Source organism: Lampetra fluviatilis, chromosome 18, assembly GCF_964198595.1.
Source record: "Lampetra fluviatilis chromosome 18, kcLamFluv1.1, whole genome shotgun sequence".
Lineage (NCBI taxonomy): Eukaryota > Metazoa > Chordata > Hyperoartia > Petromyzontiformes > Petromyzontidae > Lampetra > Lampetra fluviatilis.
This window is the reverse complement of record NC_136292.1, coordinates 244,964-266,260: the sequence shown is the minus strand read 5'-3', so window position 1 is coordinate 266,260 and position 21,297 is coordinate 244,964. Positions and strand designations below refer to the sequence as shown.

Below are 21,297 nucleotides of genomic sequence, written 5' to 3'. Positions count from 1 at the left end.
TCACGCTATAGAGATCTACAGCAGCGCAACCTGTGCAGTCTTTACACGCAAAGTGCTCGCCACAACTGAACCACAATACCTTGCGGATCTTGTAAAGGAGCATCAACCATCATGCGAACTCCAGTTATTTTCACAGCGGCTTTTGGCTAACCATCAAATAAAGACGTTCACTGCATTGCGCTTCTGCGACCATCTGGAACGCTCTTCCTTCAGAGATTAGAAAGCCACTGGAACTCTGCTCCTCACCTCCGATTAGCGCGGTTGACTACTTAGGGGCCATCCATTTTGGACTTATGCAAAAATCTATCAAAACTTGACCCCCCCCCCGAATCCTATAGAATGGCCGATATTTAATCCACGCAGAAACGATCAAGGATGAATAATATTAACGTGTTTAAGCAAACAGTCCACTGCCGGACTATCTAACTAATTTGAAGGCCAATGTAGACAAATTATTATCGAGGCTTCACCCCCCCCCCTCCCCCATTTTCTATGCATACGCACATTGCCAATAGACTCCCCATATGCAAGCGTACACATTTGGGTTAACACCCCCTCCATGCGTACGGACTAAATGGATGGCTCCTTGCGGTGCAAAAAAAGTTCAACATACAGTTGTAGAACCCTATGAATCTCATGGAATGGCAATCAAGCACTCTGTGGGCATTAACAATGAACCTAAATAATTATAGACATTAATTATTAAGAGTAGGGCAGTATATTTTCAAGAATATAAGAAGTCTAATTTAAGACAGATAATTTCCTGAAGTAGTTCATACTTTTTAAATGTATTTATAGTCGTTAATGACAGGTCTTAATTTCGCATCTAGCAGGGGGAAAGTAGTGATGGCGAGGTGTGACGGTTGGTATCCTTGATGACCTCCAACCTTGAGAGCACGCTTGATCTCCTTGAGGTATTATTCGTGTTTCAAGTTATTTAGATTTTTTACATTTTTCACTTTTGGCCAAATTCTTGGACCCCCGGTGGGCTGCCACATACGCTGTGCTCGCTGCGTGTGTGCCCATGGCAGCACTCGCGTGTGTACTGTACATACGTACCAACAATTCACAGCCACATTGTGCGCCTCTTTCAAAAGAGGCTTTCAAAAATGCTTTAATGCTCATCCAGTGGTTGTCTACTTTCGTTGAAATCAGCTGCTGCCATTGAATGTATATGTGAATGTGCTGCTCTGTTATATCTAACCTATATAATTCATTTTTTGTCTGTCCGTCCGTCCGTCCGTCCATCCGTCTGCGTACGCTCCCTACCGGGGGATTTAGCTCTCGGGCCGTGGGGTTCGGCGAGATTAAATTTTGCAGGTGGGCACGCCCCCGGCCCCGCGGTAAACTTAGGCATTTCCGATTTTTCGTCTCTAAACTTTAAATCGGACCGATTATCGATTTAGTGCGATTTTTATTTATTTATTTAACGCTTTATTTATTTATTTACTATCGCCGGCCAGCACGGACCACGGCGGTTGCCCCTGGCAACGGGTAGCAACGCGTTCGCTGCGGGGTGGACGCCATTTTGAATTCCCGTTAAAAATATGCGCACGCATTAACACGCGATTCTGAGGTAAATTCATCAAAGTTTCACGTCCTCTTCACTCCCCCCCCCACCCCAATGTGTGCAATTACTATTATAGGGTCGGTAGATAATAAAATTATAGCGATTAGACAGTATTATTGTAGCGCGGGGGGGGGGGGTTAACGGCCCCAGTACCCAGCCTCAGCCGAGTGGGCAATCTAGGCGAGGCCGGAGGCTCTGCACGGTACTAGGCCTCGACACGCAACTCTGTCAGGCGTCGACTTTGTGGTATAAACTCGATATACCCAGCGTTGCCCGGGGGAAAAATACATTTAAAATCTTCTGAAAACTTTAAAACATAACATCCCAATGAAAATACAACTGTGTAACTAGAACTCTAAACCCGACCGCGCCAAGAATCGATTATCTGAATCGCGAAAAGGAATCGAAGGTTGTAGATTCATTTAGAATCGCCTTATTTCCGTTTAATATTAGTTGGTTATAGAGTTGATATAAACTGCTACGAATGGGAAATATCCGGCGTTGACCGGGGCTAAAATATAAGTAAAAACTCCTGAAAACTTTAAAACATAACATAAGAATGAAAATAAAACTCTGTAATTAAAAATGGAAACCTCCTATGCGCCAGGAATCGATTCTTTGAATCGCGCAAATGAATCATCGAAGGTTGTAGATTCCTTTAGGATCGCCCTTAACATGTGGTGAGGGGGAGAGTGGTGAGGGGGAGAGTGGTGAGGGGGAGAGTGGTGAGGGGGAGAGTGGTGAGGGGGAGAGTGGTGAGGGGGAGAGTGGTGAGGGGGAGAGAGGTGAGTGGTGAGGGTGAGTGGCGGTTATGAGTGGTGATTAGTGAGGGGGAGAGTGGTGAGGGGGAGCGTGAGTGGTGAGGGTGAGCAGTGCGGGTGAGTGGTGATTGGTGAGGGTGTGATTGGTGAGGATGAGTGGTGAGTGGTCAGGGTGATTGGTGAGGGTGAGTGGTTGTTGTGAGGGTGAGTGGTGAGGATGAGTGGTGAGGGTGAGTTGCGGTTGTGAGTGGTGATGGGTGAGTGGTGAGCGGTTAGGGGTGAGTGGTGAGGGTGAGTGGTGAGGGTGAGTGGTGAGAGAGTGGTTAGTTTTGAGGGTGAGTGGTGAGGTTGAGTGGTGAGGGTTAGTGGAGAGTGGTGAGTGGTGATTGGTCAGTGGTGATGGGTGAGGATGAATGGTGAGTAGTGAGGGTGAAGTTGAGTGGTGAGGGTGAGTGGTGGTTGTGACGGTGAGTGGTGAGGTTGAGTGGTGAGGGTAAGTGGTGAGGCTGAATGGTGAGGGTGAATGGTGAGAGTGAGTGATGAGTGGTGAGGGAGAGTGGTGAGTGAGAGTGGTGAGGGTTAGTGGTGAGGGTTAGTGGTGAGAGTGAGTGGTGAGGGTGAGTGGTGATTGGTGAGTGGTGAGGGTGAGTGGTGAGGGTGAGTGGTGAGGGAGATTGGTGAGGGAGGTTGGTGAGTGGTGAGTTGTGAGGGTGAATGGTGAATAGTGAGTGGGAGTGGTGAGTGGTGAGTTGTGAGTGGTGAATGGTGAGGGTGAATGATGAGTACAGTCAATATGCACTGCTGTTATCATACCAGGTACCACCACCACAATATGTACTCCTCTTATCATAGCAGATACCACCACAGCAGTATGCACTGCTGTAGTCATAGCAGGTTCCACCACAATATGCACTGCTGTCATCATAACAGGTACCAACACAGCAGTATGCACTGCTGTAGTGATAGCAGGTACGACCTCAGTCGGTATACACTGCTGTAGCGATAGTAGATACTGCTATCGAGTTGGTAGATACCGCTATAGTAAATACTAAAACAGTCAGTATATACCGCTACAGTCAGTCAATACTGCTACAGTCAGTATATACTACTATACAGTCAGTACATACTACCACGGTGAGTAGCTACTAGAGTCAGTAGATACTATTATAGAGTGAGTAGATACTGCTATAGATTTTGTAGTTACTACTATAGTCAGTGGATACAACTATAGAGTCAGCAGATACTATACAGTTAGTCGTTACGAGTATATAGTCGGTAGATACTACTGTAGGCCCAGTAAATACTACTATGGTCAGTAGTTATTACAGTCACTAAATACCAGAGGTGTGGACTCGAGTCATGTGACTTGGACTCGAGTCAGACTCGAGTCATGAATTTGATGACTTGCGACTCGACTTGGACTTGCATAACAATGACTTTGTCCCACCTATGAGATGTGGACTCGAGTCATGTGACTTGGACTCGAGTCAGACTCGAGTCATGAATTTGATGACTTGCGACTCGACTTGGACTTGCATAACAATGACTTTGTCCCACCTCTGCTAAATACTACTACACATTCAGTTGCTACTACTGGCTCAGTTGATACTACTGTACAGTCAGTAGATACTACTACAGAGTCAATAGATACCACTTCCTCTGTTGTATGTAAGGTGTTGTTAGTATATATACCTACGAGGGGTAAAGATATTTTTTGAGGGGGGGGAGACCGCAATTTTCGGAAACCTTTTGACATCAACTATTTACCCCACACTTTCTACAACTTTTTGGACTTGTGAAAGCCTCTTATATATTTGTTGGTGGAGAAATGTACAAACAGCCCACCGGGCTTTGACAATACCTTAGTATCTGTGTATATATATGTAAGGTTTTTAAGAAATATATTTTTCACCCGGGCAAAGCTGGGTACTTCCACTAGTATATTATAAAGTGCTCAGGTCTCCTACCGATATTGGAATGATTTTTGTAAATATAATTTTTGCCCTATCCCCAACTCTCTAGGTTATGTCATCTTCTGAACACCGTTGCAAGTATGCACGAATAATTATCCTGTTAAATAATTTGTCCCGTCCATATTAATTGTCTACCCGTGACGTTATTTCCGCTTTTTTTTACGCTGTCTGCGAAAATGCGATGGATCAGGCGCAAAGCTGGGTTATCGGCCGGCTGACTCAGCGGTAGGAGCGAGCGGCTCACAAATTGGAAAGTTTGCGAGTTCAAATCCTGGATGGGAGTTTGACTCAGCCCATCATCCCCTCTTGGGTCGATCAAATCAGTGCACCACTTTGCAGGGACGTCAACAGTGGTTTTCTTATATATAAAAAAAAAACTCAGCTGCCCCCGGGCAGAGGAATGTGAAATTTCCACCACTTGTTCAGAGCTGTATACTTGAGCAAGAACTTAGTTTTACTCAACTTTTGCAGAGGATTTAGCAATGTAACACATTTTTTATACATTTCAATAAATATTTGAAGTAATGTGCGAATAGCTGAAGGAAGTTAGCTGCTTTTATAAGTTTCCAGTGTGTTACCCTAAAACGCCGCATTTTGTCATTCCTCAAGAAGCTTCTGTAAAATTGACAGCGCGCTTACTGGAATGTCATTGGCCCTCACTGTGTTGCGTTCATATCAAGAGTTGATTAATTGGGGAAGACAGTGTATAAAAGACAACAGGTCCATTAAGAATGCCATCTCCTGAAGGGATTGTGTACATTTACTGCTCAAAAAGTAATGTCCTGGCCAGAAAAGCTGCACCCATTTTATAATCAGGCAGCCAAGAACCACACAGAGGAATTTGTCATCTCGAAGATAAAAATATAACATTTGGTTTGCTTAACCTGCTTGTTTTGGCTGCATTCACCCACTCTTGGCGTTTGCGGTAAGCAGCTGAAGTAATCTCCTATGAACCTCGACTGTGTAATGCTACCCCTGGCAATATTTTATTAGACTTGTCAGCGTTTTAAGATTACCAGACGGACGATATAGGTGACCAATTGAACTCTGTCAGAGCCTCATAGAAATGGCAGCATGACCATCACATCATGAACACAAGTTCCAGTGACTTGTTGTTTATTTGAGCAACAAACATGCTAGGAGCTTCTTTAGGAACTGAATTTAGTTGCTGAAGAAGCTACCATGACGTAGCACGAAACGTCGAACATCATGCCAGACATTACATGGCACATCCCGAACACGTGTCAGAGAGCTCGATGGCACAACCGTGAAAACCCTTCGCAGCTATAGAATGTCAGCCGTTGTGTGACGTCCCACTGTGGGTTTAGTTCCTGAAGAAGCTCCCAGGATGTGGAGCGACAACGTCGGACATCGTGCAGGACAGGAGGCGGTACACTTAGTTCGTCGTTCTAAGAAGAACAACGAACAAGTGGGGTGCTCTGGCAGCCGGAAGGAAGTAACAGAGGGAAGCGTGGCAGCTGAACTTCCCCTGGGCCACCCCCTGTTCTGTTTAAACAGTTGATGTCTCGTACGCGTCAACACCGTGGCTGCTCGCTTACGCGTGTGTGTCTTCCTCAGCTGGGGAGCGGTAGTGTAGTGGTTAGCGCGCCGCGCTACAAACCTAGCAACCCGCGTTCGATTCCCGCTAATGGCCAACATCAGTAATAATTATCTGAAACCGGTCCTTGGCCTCCCTTAGGTTGACTCAGCCTCAAATGAGTACCTGTGCGGTGTGTAAAAACATTGCCACTAGGGAGACAAAGGCGACTGGGCGTGGTGGTGGCCACCCACCCCTTCGTGTGCCGTTCTGGCCTTCATAGGTGATCGCTAACAGCACTTTCCCCAACAGTCTGTTAAGAATATACGGGGGATCTTTGTCTTTGTTTTGTCCTCAGCTGGACGTGGACCTCTGCGTCCCGAACCCATGCCAGAACGGGGCCCGGTGTGCGAACCTCCCCACCGGCGACTACTTCTGCCACTGCTCGGAGAACTTTGAAGGAACAAATTGCACCCTGCTGAAGGACCATTGCCTCACCTCGCCCTGCCAGGGTACGTCGTCGTTTCCCCAGCCGCAATCGTCGCCTCGATACCCGAGTTTTTTGCTTCATTTTCTGCAGGGCTAAGAGCCCATCGATGTAATTTATTTAATTTTTCGAATCAATGCTCGTGGAGCCTTGCGTGTCAACACAAGCGCGGATATTTTGGTGCCTTGTGGCACGTGCTGAAGTGAAGACGAACGCGATTGCTGTAGTGGCCGTCTTTCCGCCAGCAGTGACGTAAGGAGGCCATTGCATGGCTGCACCTTTACCCATGTCTGCTGGCACGGAAAGGTAAAAAAAATGAAGGCTTACTCGCAGCCTCAAAGGAGCGTGCGGGCAGGTGATGCTAGCCAGCTCTTGTGTTGAGGGTATCATTAATGGTATTTCCACAGCAATCAATCAAGCGTCAGACACTTGCATTAGTTTGAGACACCCTTAACCGAGGACAGAGAACGTTTGATTAATAGCAGTAACTGAAGGCTGCAAATGCTGGAATGAGCAGTGGTTTATATTGACCGCTATGCATCTGTTGTCAAAGTTGCTACTAAAAGAAAACGTTCATTATTTTGTATGACTAAGTGACTAAACGTGTGTGGCCTAGTAGTGTGCATCATGTGTATATGTATGTGTGCATGGGTGTGGAACAGCTGTGCATTGAATCGCTTCCCTGCACCGCAATACCAGTGACCTGGGTTACATTTCCAGCCATGGTTAACAAAACCTGCAAGTAGAGTCTGAACCTCTCTTGGTTTTCTTCCCCCCACCACCCCCACCACCCCCCACCACCCTCCACCGCCCCCCCCCTTAAAGGAGCGCTGAGTACATTGTGTAAAGATCGACCCTCTGGAGACAAATGTAGCCAGATCATGGGGCTGTCCCACACCACAGACCTTAATAGATACTCACTCACAGCACTTTGCCCAACAGTCCATGAAGCTTAATGGGAAGATATTTGCCCGAGGCTATTATGCATGGGTATAGACCACATTGTGTGTATCGTTTTCAGATTAAGGTGGATAACGGTTCTAACTAATTATGGTTCAGGTTGCCACCCACAGAAGCAACCCTGTTTGTTGTTTCTGGTGGCCTCAAACAGCGTCGAGTATTTTTTGCTGCAATCTTGAACTTGTGGATAAACTGTGGTTATTCTAAGCGATATCGGAACGTGAAATCATTTAATACATAAACAACTGGTGGGTGGGTTTTCTCTTCCCCCAATGTGCAATGCATCATAGTTGTGCGGGGTTTTCACTCTGATATAGAAATCTTTATTTTATCAGCATTACTAAATTTTTACGTGTTATTGTTATTTTATATTGGACCGTTTAAATCAACGTGAACCTTTTTGGCAGGAGGCTCGCTGAGATGTTTTAATTTTTCACAGCGGAGGAAAAGGAAAAGGCCATAAATAACACTTTGTATAAAAATCAGCCTCTGGTGTTCAAGAAGAATTTGGAAATCTACTCCTCAAACACTGTACATGTTGTTGGTCAGCTTGTTTGTTCAGCTTGCTCAACATCAACATGAGTTACAGTCCGAAGGTTTTAACGAACAGGCAGCTGATGCACATGTAAGGCATACGGATCGTCAGGTTTTATGTAAGGGGCACTGTATTTTGTACAAATATTTACAGCATTTTTCGGACCTCTAAATTCACGTTTTAATTGCGTGGGGTGTGAGGGGGGTGCGTTTCATCGAGAAAGAGTCGCATAATCATTTCAGACGTGTTCTTTTCAGAAGTGTATATTTTTATTTCAACTTAGAATACCTGAATTTACACAATTTAAGTTGTAAGAACCATAAAAGCCAAAAAAAAGAGTCTGCTTCAAATCTTCAAATTTCATGCTACAACTGTGACAAGTGAAGTTCACTGCATTATTGTTTTTACAAAGCGTCGCTAGGAGGTTATAATACCATGGTGAATTTTAATACGCACACACACACACTTGCTCGTTCACTCTACCATTACTTGGCTTTCACGTTAAATGAGTCCATCGTGCATCAATAATTTATTTATTTAAAGTTTTGCCTCTTTAATTATAATAGTATGGAGTTAGAGTAGCTTACTTGTAGCGCTATAAGTCGAAGCTGTTTTCAAACATTACACTCCTTTTTTAATTGCGTGAGGACTTACAGGCAACCTATCATGAGTTTTGTGAAACCCATTGGTTCCATGCATCCATTAGACTTACATTTTTTTCTGTTCAGCTGCCACAATCTTCCTACTTTCTGGGAGTGTGACTTCTCTCTCTCCGAATGGCTGCGTGTTGAGCAGGCGCCACTTTGTACGACGCTACAGCTGTGCCCCAGAATGTTTACAGACCACTGAGATCGGCTATGAAGCGTTGCCCTTTATTTCAAGAACTATGCGAGGGAGAAAGAAGGCCACCCACAAGCAGATGCATGAGCAGTTGGTAACTTTTGTCCAAATGTGATGTTACTTCTCCGCGGCCCACTTAGCACTCGAAGCAACAAGACATTAACCACATCCACGCAATGAATCACGCCGCACCATATGGACCTTGTAATTGGGAAGCCCAGTCGGCATTCCTGCAAGCCCTGTTGTCCATAAAACAAGCGGCGTGCTCATATTTGGAGATCTTGTGGAAATGGCGTTGACCTCAGGACTCCAACCTGTCCTGCATTTGCTGACTGAACAATTTGCACAAATTCCCCACGCGCATCGGGTGGGCAGTTAGGGTTTGGTTGCTCAGTGTTTAGTGCCACGGTGCTCTGAGCTCGCTGACCGGGGTGTTCGAATCTCGGTGGTGGTGGCTGCCATCAACAACGAGCGATAACTCAACTGGCCTTGCGTCTCCTCCCCCTTCACTAACTGACGCTGACCAGTGTCGTGGTGAAGTACGGTCAAACAACCACCCATGGCCAACACACTGTGGGGAGAGCCCTTCATTCTGCACTGGATTTACATGGGTCCGTGTATAATGATTTCATTTTAAAAAATCATATTTAAATTATATTCGAACTGTTCATTTGCATTTTTTTCATAATTTTTTTTACAAATCTTTTGCTTAAAAATGCAAGTTTTAAAGTAACTGTCTTTTATATAAATGTTAGAGTGATAGATGTTTTTTTTTAATTCAGGCTTGTGCAACTGGTTTGTATTCATCGTCAGTAGTTGGCTGTGGGATGTATTTCACTGAAAAATGAGGGAAGCTAAAACTTTTGCCAAAATTTATTTTCCCTAAAGAGATGCATTGCTCACATAAGTCACCTTCTTTGTACTTCTACAAGTTGTACAATTGCTGCATAAACAAGACAAGCGGAACAGACCAGTCCAATCAGCGAGCCTTCATTGCTTGCGCCCGCAAATGCTCTCTCACACGCGGGTACACACGAGCACAAATCGCATTGCACGCAAGCGCGCACCAAGCAATTCAACTGTAGTCCTCCCCTTTTCAGTACCGCCTGATTTCTCGTGCCGCAAGGTGACAATTGCATTAAATCCAAGGGAATCGCGGTTTCAAGGGTTAGCACCAGCATGGCACCAGTGACTTTGTGCTGCACCAAAGGACATTACTGAAGCGGAGGTTGATAAGGAGACCTTCAAGGTGTATTCAACCAATGGCGCAGCTGCGTTGGTGATCACGCCGAGTTTTTAAACCAATGAAATGCAGGTTACGGACATTTGTGTTTGGCTGTGCTTTCTTAGTTCGTCTTCCAAATATAGAACAGTATTGCTTCTGCAGCGTTAAAGCGTAGAATTGCCGTTTGCGGTATTTTGCGTTGAGAATATCGCAGGCATTGCTCTAGAAATAGACAATCTGTGATTTATTTATGTTTCATAACGTGTGTCTTTGGCTGCTACAGAAACAGAACATGCCGGCCTCTGACTTGCTTATCCTGCTTGATTTTAGCATTGGGTCGTAACACATCACCACCATCCTCAAGGGGCCATTGATATTTTATTTAAAATGTCTCAGTTGCAGGAGTTTTTTTGCTGCATGTTTGTTCTTAAAAGAACAGCCCAAAGGAAATGCCTTAGGAAAAGAGTGCAAGCTGTCATAGTTTATGAATTCTGTTCACATTCTCGGTTGCAGAACTGAACTATGTCATGTGCAATTACTAAACGTTGAATTAAACATTGCTCAAGAAGAGCATGACAGCATGTGCACAACAGGATTAGACACGAAAGCCTGCCGTGCAGCCTGCCGTTTATCTTACTTTAAATAACACTTTGCGTTGTAACTACGAACTACGTGTGAGAAAACGTGAGAAAAAAATCGTGTCTGGCGATACAAGAATTGACCAACTGCTGACAACTTTCCTTGAATATCATCTGGTGTTTTTCGTCTAAAATAACTTTTTTAAAGACATATTTTTTCATTGTTCAGCAAAAACAACCCATGAGAGTAGCAGTGCAAAGTTTATTTTCAGGCCATTTAAATGAATACTAATGTAAATTGTCAAGTCTATTTTCTATTATCTTACAATCTTCTACAGAAATTACTTGTACATAAATAATACATTAACAAAAAATCAGCTCCATATCACAATCAAAATTACATGATTATATATAGCCCTTTGTCAGTCCTCTGCTCAATGATGGCCTTCCCTCGTGCCAGTCGTATGTATGTGTGTACGTTGCATTTCTTTCGCACCGTACGTAGACAACTGTGCCAATCGGAGGTGCGGGGGAAGGACAAACAACAAACTAAACACAGTTGCGAGTAGGTGAAAGGGAGAAGGATGCCCAGGGCCGGTTCAGATGCACGAGTCAATAACATGGAAGGCAACCCCCAATTTCTCAGTAAAGCATTACACTGCAGCAGCATTATCTGCTTGGTTTATTCTGGCCACGTTGATCAAATCGGATTCGAAGGCCTGCTGAGCAGTGGGATGTGTGGCCTCAAGTGAAAGCCGGTGTCCCCCATATGTCGGTGGCAGCTGGTGATTATATCCTTGTGTGCGGCCCATCGCTAATAAGTTGCCACAATAGACAAGATTAGATGAACCTAGATTAGATGAGATACGATTATACGCTGGAGGTATCTGCCAAAGTTCTGCCCTCTAGGATTTGGCTGTTCCAACTGATACAGGATAAACTAATTTAGGTTTTTTTTTCTGTTAACCTATATCGGGCAAGGATTTTCACCACGTAGTTTTCTACGTAGTGACCAACGCTCGGGGATCAGTGTGGCGAAGTATGATGAGAACAGCCCCCGGTGCCCCCCCCCCCCTCACGGGGCAGGCAATAGACTGACGAAGGGCTTGACAGTATATGACTATTAATTTACACTTGTGCATGTTCACGTGTCCATGTGCGCATTAGTCGCATGCGCTTATGAATCGCTTCAAATCCGTAAGTGGTGAAATAACATCACAGGCACATTGCAAATCAATCCTCACATTTAGAAATGCAATCCAGACGGTAATTATATCTAGCTTATTTTATTCATTTTAATTCAATTAGAGGAGCTTGTTTTGGTAGCCTTCAAGGGCGCAGGCCAGTCTGGAAGGGCACACGACAAGCAGATGGGAAAGGCACCCAGCTAAGCTGGGCTTTAACCGACCCATTATATTGCATGTTTCTCAGCACAAATACGAAACACAATTCAACTCTATTGCTATTAAATGTAACAGTTTTCATATGCATACAGTCTGGAAAATTAGGGGTTATTAACGTGGTATTAAAGTATATGGGTAATAAGCAGCTCTGTAGCAAATTATTGCATTTAAAGTATTCTTATGATGTCCTGCCCATGCCTTGAAAGCATTGAAGCCTTCTGATATGTTATGCAGAAGTTTAACCTTTTTTTGTCTGAAAATCCTTTCTCTTCGACTACTGGATTGATTTTGATGTGAAGAAGCAAATCCAGTCCTGAGCTTTCCCAAGGTCGATTCAGCCTCAAACGAGTACCTGGTGCAATGTGTAAACATCACCACTAGGGAGACAAAGGCGGTCGGTGCTCGCTAACAGCACTTGCTCCAACAGTCTGTTAAGGCTATACGGGGGATCTTTGTCTTTTTTTTGAGTGGGAAGATGAGTGGGTGAGTGCGCGTATTGTTGTGACCTGCGGTGTCGTGGGTGAGAGTGTGAGTGAGTAGTTGGGTAGGTGAGTGGGTGAGTTTATACGTTCCTGTGACCTGTGGTTTCACGCGGTATGGACAAGATGAAACAGTGAGTGCGGTAGGCCGATTCCTCAACATGGTAGGTGGAGGAATCAATAAGTGAAGTTCACCGGAGCAGTAACAATGGTGGTAGAGCGATAGGGGAGTGATGGAGCCGTTCGTTGCCGTTGCCCGTGCACAGTTATCGACAGCTGCACGGTGGCCGTGCCCTCCAACACGTCGGAGAGCGGAGTGGCGCACGTCACCTCCACTGTGTGTGGCCCTAACGGACGCTGCCTCAGCCAGGCCGGTGGCAACTTCACCTGCATGTGCAACTCCGGCTTCCGTGGATCCTTCTGCCATGAAAGTAAGTGTGTTCATTTTACACTACACACATATACACACACGCTTTAAAAACCCGCCATGGTGATGTGGCCGAGCGGCAGTTTATTTCAGAGGTTTGCGGCGAGCCTAGTTGCTGCACCGGTGAATGCTGTGGGGTTTATTATTAGTAGAATGTGCTTCACAGTCGACCTTAAAGATCCCACGATGTCACTTGCCAAGAGAGTTGTCTATTTGTGCCAGCGCCACGGTTTCAAAATTGGCAAACATAATAAAAACGACTTGCAGGTTACTTATATGGGTAAAAGCACATGGCAAAAAAACGCCCCCTCCTTGGCAGACTACACTGTTCTTTAAAACATAGTGCCTTCGTGGTAACTTCGTATTATAGCAATAGCGTGAATACCAAATGCGCTATATTATTGTTGGTATTAAATCACGCATTCCAGGGAATTCCAAGAGCATCAAGACAATGTTCTAGAGCCTTCACCTTCATATGTTAACCCAAAGGTCAACAAACATCAGCAACCAAGGCAAAGATGTAAAAAGCCAGCCACGAGGAGTCGACAAGGATGGTCCTTGGTGGTCAGGTGACGACTGCAGCAGTTGTAAAATCTCATGGAATGGAAGTAACCGGCACTTTGCGTTGGCAATAATGCCATCGGCCATTGGTTACTTCGTGACCTTGAACAGAGCAAATTGGAAATTGTGAAGTTGATATGAAAGACCCACCGACATACTTTGCAAGTAGCAGTTCTGTACATCAATCATGGCTCTCATATGTTAACATTTGAACCTCATGGCTGTACCCCGGGGTACCATAGTACCCCGGCTCACGCACAATGTCTGTGATGCAGTCATTCTTAGTCTGTTGATGGTCGGCGATGCGGCAATCGACTCATCTCGACGAGCTGTACACGATGTACCACTACGGTGCATACCACAAGCGTTCGGGGTTTCAGCGCAATCGTCCTCGCTGCGTTTCGACATCGCGGAGTGGCACTGATGTCGGCTTGATTGGTACCCCAGTCGCGGATTGAAGTACACCCCTGGAAAAAATAGTGTCCCAGAAATAAAATATTTAATTGCCCCGGCCATTTTGTATTATTTTGTACCCCGGGGTACTGCCATAAGGACTACTGTGTGCGGAAACAGTAAATTGAAAACAAGCATTTAATAAGCCCAGTTTAACACGTAGGCTGGTATGTTGAACTTTTAAGGCTTCACCTTTATGACACTCCAACTCAGCAATTCATATAATTAGCAAGGTGGGAAAGAATTAGTGAGTCTATTGGGAGAAAGATATGTACTCTTCAGAGCCATTTATTTCAATTGTATCTGTAAACAACGCCAAATATGCATTTTTAAAGGATTTCACCATTAAAACATACAGTAATATCCACCCATTACCCTGTAATGCTACCAGTGATACTGAAGGCAAACGCTGTTAGTTGGCAATTCAGTAGTTCCGTGGTGAGCATCCGTCTTCTCCTCCACCCATTTGAGTTTGTGTGCTTGCGTATAATGCTGCATAGTTGAATCTCTTCACCATGGTGAAAGATACCTTTTAGTGTTGATGCATTTATGGGAAACCGTGAAGTTGTCTTCCAACGAAATATCAACTCGGCCTTTTTTTGGGTTTAGTTTGTTGTCCTCCCTCCGTACCTCCGATTACCACGGTTGGCTGCGCACGGTGCGAAAGAAGTTCAACATTCATGCATACGTGAGATTTGATTGCAGCTGACAATGCACTGTTGAATGTTGTTATCAAGACTGACCCGGCCAATTATCAATGTTTCTGATATTTGATCTTACATAGATAAATAGATGTTACAAATCTTCCCAAGCAAGTCCTACAACTGCAAACCCAATGAGTTGGTGGCAAAGAATTACACGACACCTGCGAGAGTGAGCGGTGACCTCTTTAGCCTCTCCATCATTATTTCTGGGGGTGAACATCTCATCCAGGAGAAGTGGCACACATTTCGAATGCATGCCCCCGCCCTGACTAGCCCAGGCAAACAAAGAATATAGAAAGATTAGGCATTGTGCAACACCTGGCTAAGACTCTATCATCAAGTTACGTTACCCGGCTCAATAATTCGATGTGGCCTAAGCGGCCTCCTTACGCCATGACTTAAATTGGGCAAGGGTCGCATGATGTGGTTTTAAAGGCCTGATCATTTATTTTTTTAAGCTGTGTGCTAATCACAGCTCCTGTGGTTAACTTTCAAAATCCTTCTCTTTTGATACCTTTGTTATCCGTACTGGAAAGGCTTCCTAACCGCGCACAGATTAGTATATTTACAATACCGTGTATATATGTAGCAGTAATTCTGTGCGTTGTAAATTATTTTCCTTTTCGAGTAAAGTAATTGTATTTTGCTTCATGTGGAATCCATACAAATTCTGTTTTGAAACGTCACGTCCTTTGCAATGTAGACTTGGGCCATCAGATAAATAAAGAACAATAATATACGCAATACTTTATTATTGTTTATGATTTAGTCATTTGTGATTAATCATCACATTTGCAAGTCGGGTCACAGCCACCGGCGATTAGGTGGGTCATAGTAGTGCACAATGGTCTGATCATTTCCAATGACGTCACAGGGGATGCATTCGCTCGGCCAGTTGGCTTTGCTTGTCTTCTGGTTATCAATGTGTGAAGCTAACAATACAACTGCTCGTTCTCGTTTCGTGTGACATTGAGTTGATCGGCAACATCTACACGTCCATGGGGTTGGCAAGTGAACCAGTGGGCAGCTTCAGGAGTAGCCGCATGGTTGAATATTTGAAATGCTGCCAGCGAATTATCGAAGAGGGCAGCGGTGTTACAATGCAGTCCACTGTTTGGGATCAGTTACGGCAGTCACATTGTGGGCTATTATTAATTTTCCACCATCGGTGTTGGACATGCCCGCGTCTGTGGCGACACTGCTGTAGTGAGTAGACGGAGGCTTCTCGCCGAGTCAGCTGCTGCAGGAATGCCGCCGCCAGCGCTGCCATTTGATGGTCGCCGCCGACGCGAGCTTACAGGTCCCCAGACTCCGTTGCTCAATTGTTTCAGTTGTAAATGATGGTTCGGACGGGGGGTGGGTGATGTCACATGACCTTGTAGCTTTGCGCTCCTGGGTTTTCCCAGTGCACCTATTGCGAATGCCATAACTGTAAACTGTTTTGAGCGAGGTGTACAGTGTTCAGATTGCTTTAGGGGTTTTCAAGAGCAAACAAAAGGACAACTGATGTGCAGTTATAAACATTGTTTAATATAGGAATCATAATATTTGTTATATTTATTTTTAGTATACCTGCATGATTCTCACTGCATGGCATGGGTGTATTAATATATTTGCTTATTTTTCATACACCGTATAAACAAATAAACAAAACATAAAGACTTTAATACGTATTCACGCATTACATTCATAAACTGTTAAATCTCCCTTGATTTGAAGCTTTCGTGAATGCAGGAATCTATATTATTTGGTTCTTTCGGTACAGACACGTAGGTAGAAATAAAATCAAACTAATCACGACGTTTCGATCGCAACACAAGCGGTCGTCATCAGGCAAAAGAAAGAAGATGACGACCGCTTGTGTTGCGATCTAAACGTCGTGATTTGTTTGATTTTATTTCTAACTACGTGACTTTACCAAAAGAACCAAAAAGTATGTTAAATCTCCGTGCTATTTTTTGATAATCTGCCAAATTAAATATGTTCAACATTTTTATGCAAATGCATCTCAAAGAAATATCCTGACAGTATGCATTTCTCAGTTTGTTTTAAGCTTACCATGCTCCAACGTCTAACTGTCGTTGCGCGTGTGTGTGCGTGCGTGTGTCTCGCTGCGCCCTAGATGTGAACGATTGCGCGGAGGGTGCGTGTCACAATGGAGGAACGTGTTTGGATGGCATCAACTCCTTCCAGTGCATGTGCCCCGATGGCTGGGATGGCGAGTTCTGTGAGAACGGTGAGTTTCCCATCATCCACTCCGTGCACCGCGATGCCATTCATCCACCGGGGGGTTGTGGTGTTTAGCTTCGACGCTCTGTTGTTCTGACGGTCATTAGAAATCAGACCTCGGCCTTGTTGGGCCGTTCCAGGAACGCTTCCCTTCGTGGCTCATTTCTCGATGGGCTTGCCACCTCCTACTCCACAACCTCCCCCCCCCACCCCACCGTTAGATGTTGCCGTCCTAACCTGAAGTCTATTATTTGTACAATTTTCTGCCGTTAAAAGCATAGCCCACTGAGCTCTTTTCCGTGGTGACCCTGTGACATCACGACTGCTTATCAGGGTGGCCTGTCTGGAAGTACGTAGTTCACCTAGCGGTACGAGCCACGCGGCCCAGTGTAGGGGGACTACGTGGGCCCCATTGGTGTGCTGGCTTGGCCCGGTAAACCTGCCATGGGAATCTGCGGGTCAGGCTCACTTACCCAGTTCGTATTCTGAGCTAGCCCACTTTTCAGTGATCATGGGAATGCGGCATGAGTCAGACATGCCTAGATTACCTACTTGCTATGGTTTTCAAGATTTGACTGTGCATGGGGGCCCACAGCAGCACAGCTGGTTGCTCAGAGTGGGACATCGACTACTAATGTCTCCTTTGAACTCTACAAGTGAGCTACGCTGGGGCCGCGCAAAGGCAGCCCGGCATGGGTCAGGATGCGGCAGTTGGTTTTTCCACTGGAAAATCCGTGCTGTGCCGCTGACGTCACATGCAATTAATACGTCATTAGCCATGCCCTTTGCTTTGCTTAGGCCCGAGCCAGATCCAGGTACCTTGTGTGGCAATAATCACAGTTTGGTTCTGGCTTGGCTCGGCAATTTGCCAGTGGACAACAACCCATAGCATTAAGGCTGCATGCTGGCTCGACTCAGATGTGTGCCAGTGTAAAGGTACCCATCATTAATAGAAGCGGGGCCATCTGTGATCTGCAGAAGGGAGGAGGGTAGTAACAGGCTCGGAGGCATTGGATGGAGGAGGCTCAAAATATGATCCTGGCTAATGGCCCAGGATGACCCTAATCCATGCCTGGCGCCACCCAGCATGTGGTGGTACGCTACACATTAGATAACCAATTGCAGAAATGTGGGGTATGTAATTTGGAGTATTTCAGGCAAGAGTTATGAAGGGATTTTTGCACGTTGTAATTTGTTTAGGAGGATTTGTGAGTGCACGTATAATGCATAGCCCGTTGTCAGTTGACCGGCTGCACGATGGCCTCACCATGCCGCATCGTTCGTGGGAGTTGTTTAACCATACTTCACCATGCTGATCAGTGTGGGTGTTACTGAAGAATGGAGGCTCAGGACCAGTTCAGATATCATTCACTACTGATGCCAGCCATGGCAGGAAATCGAACTCATTGCTGGTTTAATCGCGCACCCACACCGCCAACCACTGTTATTGTGCAATTGAGGTGAGCACGTGCTGTGATATAACATTTCCAGTTGCTCCATTCGCTGTCCTCTTTAACTTGAGCTGTCAGTTTTAACGCAATGCTACCAAGTGCCGAGTTGGCTGGTAAATTATTACATAAGGTTGCCATAGAGTACTGGGCTCTACTGTGCGAGATGAGTCTCATACAAAACGCGTTAATAGGTCACGGGGTTTAGTTAACACAAGTCACTGGAGGGGGAGTGGGGATGGGATGGGGGCTGTGCGCATGTCTCAGAAAACAATTGGTATTTGCCACTGGCATCTGTGCCAAAGGTCAGCCGCGTTCATGTTATACTGCCCTTTTAACCGTATGAATTAGGCAGGTAACAATTCTGTACCCCAGCGAATCCGATGAACTGTCACAATTTGGGTGTCACGCTTCGGTGTTAAGCGATGATTCCTATTTTTTGTCTTGGTTGTTTTGTCTGTCTAAGTTTGTATGTTTTATCCGCTAGAATGCTCATATGTAAAACTTGCAAAAGTACAGCAGTAACAATCTACCTTAAACATCTAATCAAATTGTTACGTGGTAAAAGTGCATCGGCAGTCTGCGTGTGGTGCAGTAAAGGTGGGGGTGCTCCCCCCTCTTCCAAGAAGTGTTACCAGCGTGGAAGAGTAGGCCAAATACCCTCTAGCGTGGCACTCTAGAGCTCCCTCTCGTGGAGACTCTTCTGCCAACAGTGTCATAAGCAAGTGATTGCAGGACTGTACCTTTACCACTTTACCAAAAATGCATGTGCAGGCTTATTTCTTGTTTATTTGAGCAAACAATTCAATGCATCTGTAGTGAGCATAAGAATCGATTTTAATCGATTCATCATTGCATAGTAAAACATGCACACACAGCAACGCTTGAATGTTGCGCTCACGTGTCCATGCAGATGTTGACGACTGCAGCAATCACAACCCCTGCCTGAACGGAGGAACCTGTCACGACCTGGTCAATGACTTCTCCTGCGAGTGCAAGAACGGCTGGAAGGGGAAGACCTGCCACTCAAGTGAGTGCCACAAATTGTTTGGAGAGTCTCAACGCTCCAATATTGGGACCGTCAATTGTGGGTATGATGTCAATTCGAGCTATGCACCCTCCACCATGCGACAAAGCCAGAGAAATAAACTTGTCACGTGGGCAATTGTGCGATTTAATTTAGCTTTTCAGATAACCGACATGGTGTAGGTTGTAATCTCCAGCGAAATTTCATACAAGTCACAAACCTGCTCTGAAATCTGTGAGATATATATTTATAAACCCCTAGGTATATAATTTTGGTGTATTTATAAGGGGTGGAATTATTCAATCCTACCATCCCGCCATCCCAATGGTATACAACAATTGAGTATTATTATTTCAACATTGCGATGTAATCCCACTAATGTATGCAAACTGAGAAAAACACCTCCAGTTACTTGCACACACAATGCGATGGTGTATCTCAAACTGAGGATTTTATGTTAATAATTAATGATGCACCGTTGCACCCCTTACAATGTATTGGTGATGGTTAATTTAACCTCCTGTGTGCGATCACGACTATGACCTCCAAACCGCGGATCGTATAAATTAGCGCTGCCACAAACAAGACACATGAAGGCAGGTGGGTGGGTGCATGGGATGTATCTGTGATTCACCAACTCTTGGACGAAGCAATGGAATGGCTAAATCACAACCGAATTATCTGACAGTTGATCTTCATAGGCCATAGGAAAGCAATAGAAGAAGAATTTAAAATGTAATACCGTGTATGTAACTTTATATTCAAATAAACAGATGAAGGCACGAGACTTTCCTCTTCCCACCCCCCCTGCCTATGAAAGACCCTTGCACTTTCTGGAATATGTAAATGAACGAACAAAATGGTGGAGCTTCGTTTCTGTGCAATGCTGCCAGTGCACCTGAGGTGCAGCTGCTGCTAATATATCCAAACTGTACCATACTGTTTCTTCTTCTTTTTTATCAACAAAAAAAAGATGAAAGGAAAATAAAAATAAAAATACGTTAAGAAGAGAAATAATACGAGGGGGAGAATGCACACAGTTGAGCCTGGATATAAGCACACCCCTTGCGAGCGAGGCCCCAGGCGTGTTTATATCCACAGTAGAGCGTGCTTGTATCAGAAGTTGCCCCTCGCCTGCCCCCCCCCCCCCCGATGTAATGTAAGGACTTGTTGCTTGTATGAGAACTTTGCTTATACAAGGTGTGCTTGTAACCAGCATCTGCTGAATAAGCTCATAGATTAAGAATATAGTCCACAGCGCGACGTGTCCAGCCCTCGGGCCTTAACCGTGTGGCCTGCCCTGCGTGTTACGCGTGAGTGCAATGTAAGACGGGCGGCTGGTGATGATGCGTTTGCGTGCCTTTGCTTGTGTGTGTGTGGTGTTATTTAAATGTGGCACCTTGCAAACAGAAATCAGCCACTGTGACGAAGCGACGTGCAACAATGGCGGGGAGTGCTTTGATGTGGGAGACACGTTCAGATGTTCCTGCCCTACAGGCTGGGAGGGCTCCACGTGCAACATCGGTAATAGCCACCACCGCTCTGTCGCCGTCACCCACCGCACCCCACCGCACCACGCAAGTTATTTTTGGTACCCCCCGCGAAACTGCATCACGCCTCGCGCTGCTTTTCTGACGCATTTTAGCATCGTGGGGTATCGAGGTGTGATTCATGCGAAAAACATTGCCTCATTTGTGTTGCTCGTTTCATTCTATTTTCCCACACGATGCTAAATCGGTGACTTGCGGGGCGTTCGTCTTTACATAACGCGTACGGAAGGTGTGGAGTGTAGAAAAAGAAAATTGCTTCCTGTCCAGGTGAGCATAGGGTCGTGCTTATCTTCCACTTAGAGCCCTTTAACAGGTGGTGCAAATTCCACATTCCTGTGATGGGGATGAGTATGAAGTGCGCTTTATCGAATGAAAGCAGTGCTTCTGAAATATATATTGTATTTGTCTCAGTAATGATATGTATTGTTTAATGTCGTTAATTATAGCAATTGATAATGATGATTTTTTTTAAGATGTGTGGAAGTGGTGGTGTTTGTGGATAGCTCATGGTGCTATGAACCCAGCAGACCTGAGTTTGATTCCCTGCCAT

At 45.2% G+C, this 21,297-nt stretch overlaps 1 protein-coding gene across 2 annotated transcripts in view; it reads left to right on the top strand.

The window, feature by feature from the left end:
* The window catches only part of LOC144937049 (protein jagged-1-like), a 119,333-nt gene that overhangs the window by 80,459 nt on the left and 17,577 nt on the right, over positions 1-21,297 (top strand). For both annotated transcript variants that reach the window (XM_078864284.1, XM_078864283.1), the window contains exons 13-17: positions 6,200-6,353; positions 12,615-12,779; positions 16,616-16,729; positions 19,084-19,200; positions 20,608-20,721. In XM_078864284.1, the coding sequence (XP_078720410.1) occupies positions 6,200-6,353; positions 12,615-12,779; positions 16,616-16,729; positions 19,084-19,200; positions 20,608-20,721 (664 nt within the window). The remainder of the gene's footprint in view (positions 1-6,199; positions 6,354-12,614; positions 12,780-16,615; positions 16,730-19,083; positions 19,201-20,607; positions 20,722-21,297) is intronic.